The 8,375-nt window shown below is 37.4% G+C and overlaps 1 protein-coding gene across 2 annotated transcripts in view; it reads left to right on the forward strand.

Annotated features, from left to right (window-relative positions):
• The window catches only part of ZNF81 (zinc finger protein 81), a 71,601-nt gene extending 63,431 nt beyond the window's left edge, over positions 1-8,170 (forward strand). For both annotated transcript variants that reach the window (XM_082609533.1, XM_082609534.1), the window contains exon 5: positions 5,977-8,170. In XM_082609533.1, coding sequence (XP_082465659.1) covers positions 5,977-7,685 — 1,709 coding nt within the window. In that variant the 3' untranslated portion in view covers positions 7,686-8,170. The remainder of the gene's footprint in view (positions 1-5,976) is intronic.
• Positions 8,171-8,375: the final 205 nt, after the last annotated feature.

Here is an 8,375-nt window from a genome sequence, read left to right on the forward strand (position 1 = left end):
GAACAATCGTAAATATTTATGCACCCAACATACGAGCACCTCAGTACAGAAGGCAAATGCTAACAGCCATAAAAGGAGAAATCGACAGTAATACAATCATAGTAGGGGACTTTAACACCCCACTTTCACCAATGGACAGATCATCCAAAATGAAAATAAATAAGGAAACACAAGCCTTAAATGATACATTAAACAAGATGGACTTAATTGATATTTATAGGACATTCCATCCAAAAACAACAATACACTTTCTTCTCCAGTGCACATGGAACATTCTCCAGGGTATATCGTGCCTTGAGTCACAAGCCAAGCCTTGGTAAATTTAAGAAAATTGATATCATAACAAGTATCTTTTCTGACCACAACACTATGAGATTAGATATCAATTACAAGGAAAAAATCTGTAAGAATTACAAACACATGGAGGCTAAACAATACATTACTAAATAACCAAGAGATCACTGAAGAAATCAAAGAGGAAATCAAAAAAATACCTAGAAACAAATGACAATGAAAACATGACAGCCCAAAACCTATGGAATGCAGCAAAAGCAGTTCTAAGAGGGAAATTTATAGCAATGCAATCCTAACTCAAGAAACAAAAAACATCTCAAATAAACAACCTAACCTTACACCTAAAGCAATTAGAGAAAGAAGAACAAAAACGCCCCAAAGTTAGCAGAAGGAAAGAAATCATAAAGATCAGATCAGAAATAAATGAAAAAGAAATGAAGGAAACAATAGCAAAGATCAATAAAACTAAAAGCTGGTTCTTTGAGAAGATAAACAAAATTGATAAACCGTTAGACTCATCAAGAAAAAAAGGGAGAAGACTCAAATCAATAGTCTTGAAAAAGGAGAAGTAACAACTGACACTGCAGAAATACAAAGGATCATGAGAGATTACTACAAGCAACTCTATGCCAATAAAATGGACAACCTGGAAGAAATGGACAAATTCTTAGAAAAGCACAACCTTCTGAGACTGAAGCAGGAAGAAATAGAAAATGTAAACAGACCAATCACAAGCACTGAAATTGAGACTGTAATTAAAAATCTTCCAACAAACAAAAGCCCAGGACCAGATGGCTTCACAGGCAAATTCTATCAAACACGTAGAGAAGAGCTAACACCTATCCTTCTCAAACTCTTCCAAAATGTAGCAGAGGGAGGAACACTCCCAAACTCATTCTACGAGGCCACCATCACGTTGATACCAAAACCAGGCAAGGATGTCACAAAGAAAGAAAACTGCAGGCCAATATCACTGATGAACATAGATGCAAAAATCCTCAACAAAATACTAGCAAACAGAATCCAACAGCACATTAAAAGGATCGTACACCATGATCAAGTGGGGTTTATCCCAGGAATGCAAGGATTCTTCAGTATATGCAAATCAATCAATATGATAAAACGTGAACAAATTGAAGGAGAAAAACCATATGATCATCTCAATAGATGCAGTAAAAGCTTTTGACAAAATTCATCACCCATTTATGATAAAAACTCCCCAGAAAGTAGACACAGAGGGAACTTTCCTCAATATAATAAAGCCCATATATGACAAACCCACAGCCAACATTGTTCTCAATGGTGAAAACTGAAACCATCTCCACGAAGATCAGGAACAAGACAAGGTTGCCCACTCTCGCCACTGTTATTCAACATAGTTTTGGAAATTTTAGCCACAGCAATCAGAGAAGAAATAGAAATAAAAGGAATCCAAACTGGAAAAGAAGAAGTAAAGCTCTCACTGTTTGCAGTTGACATGATACTATACATAGAGCATCCTAAAGACTCTACCAGAAAACTACTAGAGCTAATCAATGAATTTGGTAAAGTAGCAGGATGCAAAATTAATGCACAGAAATCTCTTGCATTCCTATACACTAATGATGAAAAATCTGAAAGAGAAATTAAGGAAACACTCCCATTTACCACTGCAACAAAAAGAATAAAATACTTAGGAATAAACCTACCTAAGGAGACAAAAGACCTGCATGCAGTAAACTATAAGACACTGATGAAAGAAATTAAAGATGATACAAACAGATGGAGAGATATACCATGTTCTCAGGTTGGAAGAATCAACATTGTGAAAATGACTATATAACCCAAAGCAATCAATGCAATCCCTATCAAACTACCAATGGCATTTTTCACAGAACTAGAAGAAAAAAGTTCACAATGTGTATGGAAACACAAAGGACCCCAAATAGCCAAAGCAGTCTTGAGAAAGAAAAACGGAGCTGGAGAAATCAGGCTCCCTGACTTCAGTCTATACTAAAAAGCTACAGTAATCAAGACAGTATGGTACTGGCACAAAAACAGAAATATAGATCAATGGAACAGGATAGAAAGCCCAGAGATAAACCCACGCACATATAGGGTCACCTTATCTTTGATAAAGGAGGCAAGGATATACAATGGAGAAAAGACAGCCTCTTCAATAAGTGGTGCTGGGAAAACTGGACAGCTACATGCAAAAGAATGAAATTAGAACACTCCCTAACACCATATACAAAAATAAACTCAAAATGGAATAAAGACCCAAATGTAAGGCCAGACACTCTAAAACTCTTAGAGGAAAACATAGGCAGAACACTATGACATAAATCACAGCAAGATCCTTTTTGACCCACCTCCTAGAGACATGGAAATAAAAACAAAATAAACAAATGGGACCTAATGAAACTTAAAAGCTTTTGCACAGCAAAGGAAACCATAAACAAGACCAAAAGACAACCCTCAGAATTGGAGAAAATATTTGCGAATGAAGCCACTGACAAACAATTAATCTCCAAAATTTATAAGCAGCTCATGCAGCTCAATATCAAAAAAGCAAACAACCCAATCCAAAAATGGGCAGAAGACCTAAGTAGACCTTTCTCCAAAGAAGATATACAGATTGCCAACAAACACATGAAAGAATACTCAACATCATCAATCATTAGAGAAATGGAAATCAAAACTACAATGAGGGCCTCCCTGGTGGCGCAGTGGTTGAGAGTCCGCCTGCCGATGCAGGGGATACGGGTTCGTGCCCCGGTCCGGGAGGATCCCATATGCCGCGGAGCGGCTGGGCCCGTGAGCCATGGCCGCTGAGCCTACGCATCCAGAGCCTGTGCTCCACAACGGGAGAGGCCACAACAGTGAGAGGCCCGCATACCGAAAAAAAAAAAAAAAAAACTACAATGAGATATCATCTCACACTGGTCAGTATGGCCATCATCAAAAAATCTAGAAACAATAAATGCTAGAGAGGGTGTGGAGAAAAGGGAACACTCTTGCACTGTTGGTGGGAATGTAAATTGATACAGCCACTATGCAGAACAGTATGGAGGTTCCTTAAAAATCTAAAAATAGAACTACCATATGACCCAGCAATCCCACTACTGGGCATATACCCTGAGAAAACCATAATTCAAAAAGAGTCATGTACCAAAATGTTCATTGCAGCTGTATTTACAATAGCCAGGACATGGAAGCAACCTGAGTGTCCATCGACAGGTGAATGGTTAAAGAAGATGTGGCAGATATATACAATGGAATATTACTCAGCCATAAAAAGAAACAAAATTGAGTTATTTGTAGTGAGGTGGATGGACCTAGAGTGTGTCATACAGAATGAAGCAAGTCAGAAAGAGAAAAACAAATACCGTATGGTAACACATATATATGGAATAAAAAAAATGGTTCTGACGAACCTAGGGACAGGACAGGAATAAAGACACAGACGTAGAGAATGGACTTTAGGACATGGGTAGGGGGAAGGGTAAGCTTGGATGAAGTGAGAGAGTGGCATGGACTTTTATATACTACCAAATATAAAATACATAGCTACTGGGAAGCAGCCGCATAGCACAGGGAGATCAGCTCGGTGCTTTGTGACCACATAGAGGGGTGGGATAGGGAGGGTGGGAGGGAGACGCAAGAGGGAGGAGATATGGGGATATATGTTTATGTATAGCTGATTCACTTTGTTATAAAGCAGAAACAAACACACCCTTGTAAAGCAAGTATACTCCAATAAAGATGTTAAAAAATAAAAAAAAGAATAAGAGGATGAGATTTTTTATTGGACATGTGTTCAGAGTAAAGTATCAAAATGACTAACAGGGGAAAACTGGATTTGATTATTCAGAGCATTCTCAGTACCTAAAAACTCTTGCTGGTGAGATAGTGTGTAATTCTTCCTTTTACAATTATTATTGAGATTGGCATATGTCTCATGAACTGTACTGGTAATGGAACAATCTGTGATTCCCACTCTGGGCAAGAATAGTATATTAATTTTGTTAAAGGTAATTCACAGTAGTAAAGAGAGCATTAGGTACAGTGACTTAAATACAGAATTTTATTTCTCTCTTATGTAAAGTCTCTAATATCACAGGCCATTGGAAAACCTAGTTGCTCCTGCTTATTCATGAATCCAGGTTCCTTCCTTTACTCAACTCCACTGTCTCTTGGATTCTTTGTGGCATCTGCATGTTTGAATCCATGTTGCTGTCAAGTCCAGGTTTTAGTAAGCAAGAGGGTAGAAGAAGGTATAGAGAAAACATGCCTACTGTTTCAATGCTCTGGTTTGAAGGTAGCACCCGTTATTTTCTCTCACATTCTGTTTAGAACATTGTCACATGGCCACACCAATTTTCAAAGGAGGTTGAGAAATGTTATATGACTGGGCAGCCATATGCCTGGCTACTACTCTGTTATTGCAAAAGAATGATGAAACAGATTCTAGTGGGTAGCTTTCAGTCTACCACAGTTGGTGTGTCATCTCTCTGATTTTGTACTTCTTGTTAAATATATATAATTTTTGTTCCAAGAAAACAATAACACCTGGATGGAGAGTTGGAGTATAGACATCCATTTATTGTTTGTATAGGTCAAGATGGCTGTGATCACAATATTTTTCCTATAGGCATGAATAAATTAATTTTTTCAGTTTTATTGAGATATAATTGACATACAGCATTGTATAAACTTAAAGTGTACACCATAATGACTGGACATATATATATTGTGAAATGATTGCCAGAGTAATTTTAGTTAACGTCCATATCATATAGATACAAAAAAGAGAAAGAGGGCTTCCCTGGTGGCGCAGTGGTTGAGAGTCCGCTTGCCAATGCAGGGGACATGGGTTCTTGCCCCGGTCCGGGAGGATCCCACGTGCCACAGAGTGGCTGGGCCCGTGAGCCATGGCCGCTGAGCCTGCGCGTCCAGAGCCTGTGCTCCATAGCGGGAGAAGCCACAGCAGTGAGAGGCCCGTGTACCGCAAAAAAAAAAAAGAAAAAAAATTTTTCCTCGTGATGAGAACTGTTAGGATCTACTGTCTTAGCAAATTTAACTGTTTTTTATCACCTTAATTTGATATTGTTGCTAATAAGCAAGAATCAGTGAGATAAGTGAGGATTTAGAATTGAAAGCTAATGAGGACTTAGACTCTGAGTCACCCCTTCAAGCCAAGCTAATGAGGACTTAGACTCTGAGTCACCCCTTCAAGCCTAGGCTCTCCACAGAAATTTCCCCTTAAAACCCTTGTCTGTTTAATCTTCACTTCACCCTACTTGATATCCCCTACCAAAATAGAGCTAGATTGCTTAGCTGAACTCCAGTCTCCAATACTGAATATATATATATATATATATATATATATATATAAAATCATTCTGAACTTCACTTTCCTTATCTACAATGGTGGATAATAATAGAAAATACCTCATAGGGCTTTTGAAAGGATTAAATGAGTTCATATGTATATATTTCTTAGAACAATGCCTGGAACATCGTGTCATATAAGAGCTTGGCACATAATAAGTGCTATATATGTATTTTCTCTCATTGTCGTCATCATCATCATCAAATTTACTGGTTTCCCTGTGTTCAATTTGGATTTATTTATGTGTACCTTTTAATCTTCTGCCGTCTATTCTTTGTGTCAATTTTACTTTTTCATTCTCTTTTTAGATGGAAAGTTTGGGATTAAGACCTCACAAAAAAGAATTTCTGGAAAAGTTTCATTTCATAGTGAAATGGAGGGTGAAGATACAAGAGATAATTCATTGTATTCCATTTTAGAAGAACTGTGGCATGGTGCTGAACAGATAAAAAGCTATCAGGAAAAACAGAACAAACCTCTGAGTCATGCTGCTTTCATCAATAAGAAAATATTGAATACAGAGTGGGATTATGAATATAAAGACAGTGGAAAATTTGTTCATCCAGGCCCAAATCGTATTCCTTCACAGAAAAGATCCCATAAACGTGACTCATTTGGAAAGAGTTTAAAGTATAATTTAGATGTACCTATTCATAATAAAAACAATGCAACAAAGAACTTTGATAAAATTATTGGACATGGTCAAGTTTTCACCCAGAGCTCTTCTTATACTAACCATGAAAATACACATACAGGCGTGAAATTCTGTGACAGCAATCAGTGTGGAAAAGCCTTCAGCCTCAAACAAGCACTCAGTCACAATCTGAAATTTCCTGTTGGGGAGAAAGCAAATATGTGTACTGAACTTGGGAAGATCTTCACCCAGAGGTCACACCTCTTTGCACCTCAAAGAATTCATACTTTGGAAAAACCTCATGAACTTAGCAAATGTGTGAATGTTTTTACACAGAAGCCACTACTCAGTATATATTTGAGGGTTCATAGAGATGAAAAACTATATATATGTTCTGAGTGTGGGAAGGCGTTCATCCAAAATTCAGAATTAATTATGCATGAGAAAATTCATACTAGAGAAAAACCCTATAAATGTAGTGAATGTGGAAAATCATTTTTCCAAGTGTCATCCCTACTTAGGCATCAGACAACCCATACTGGAGAAAAACTTTATGAATGCAGTGAATGTGGAAAAGGCTTCTCCCTGAACTCAGCCCTCAATGTACATCAGAAAATTCATACTGGAGAGAGACACCACAAGTGCAGTGAGTGTGGGAAAGCCTTTACCCAAAAATCAACGCTCAGAATGCATCAGAGAATTCATACAGGAGAGAGATCCTACATATGTACTGAATGTGGGCAGGCCTTCATCCAAAAGGCACACTTGATTGCACATCAAAGAATTCATACTGGAGAGAAGCCTTATGAATGCAGTGACTGTGGGAAATCTTTCCCTTCTAAGTCACAACTCCAGATGCATAAGCGAATTCACACAGGAGAGAAACCCTATATATGCACTGACTGTGGGAAGGCCTTTACCAACAGGTCAAATCTCAATACTCACCAGAAATCTCATACTGGAGAGAAGTCTTATATATGTGCAGAATGTGGAAAAGCCTTCACAGACAGGTCAAATTTCAATAAACACCAGACAATTCATACTGGAGAGAAACCCTATGTCTGTGCTGATTGTGGGAGGGCCTTCATCCAGAAGTCAGAGTTAATTACACATCAGAGAATCCATACTACAGAGAAGCCTTACAAATGTTCTGACTGTGAGAAATCCTTCTCCAAGAAACCACATCTCAAAGTACATCAGCGAATTCACACAGGAGAGAAACCATATATATGTGCAGAATGTGGGAAAGCCTTCACTGACAGGTCAAATTTCAATAAACACCAGACAATTCATACTGGAGAGAAACCCTATAAATGTAGTGACTGTGGAAAGGGCTTCACTCAGAAATCAGTTCTGAGTATGCATCGCAATATTCATACATGAAAGTAACCCTGTTTCTTGAAAATGAGAAAACCTTATCACAGAAATCAGGTCTAAGTGTGTATTATAAAATTCAACCAAGACCGATCATATATGAATACATTGTATAATAAAAAGAATTCATCAGGCTCTTTCACCTGAGATGAGAAAAATTATTCGGAAGAGACCCTCTAAGAATGCACTGAATGAAGGGGAACTTCCATATTTTCACAGCCTCACAAAATATAATAGAATTCATACCGGGGAAAATGCTGTCAGTTTGAGGCATTAGGAAAAGCCTTCCTGTACAAAGTATTATATAAGGCAAGTTATTACCAAATTCTTTATAGATGGAGTATGCAAAATTATATAAATGTAATGTTTACTGTGTTATATTAAGCAATTTAAAGTGGCAACAAAACAAAAGGTAGGACAACAAAATCATATATTTAATGTGTAGACCTGCTCTCAGTTCTGTAGAGTATTTGTAGCAGAACACATTTCACAATGGGAGGAATAATTGAATTGAAATTTTTTTTTGGATTTAATGTAATTGTCTATCAAATATGTTTCCTATGTGAATCCACAGTTTTAAAGTCATTATGGTTTTATATATACACACATCTGCTGATATAATTTTACACAAACACATACATATAATCCTATCATTCATACTGGTTTCCATGACATCGTATTTTTATCTTCTTTCATTGT

Source organism: Mesoplodon mirus (assembly GCF_964341445.2).
Source record: "Mesoplodon mirus genome assembly, chromosome: X".
NCBI lineage: Eukaryota > Metazoa > Chordata > Mammalia > Artiodactyla > Ziphiidae > Mesoplodon > Mesoplodon mirus.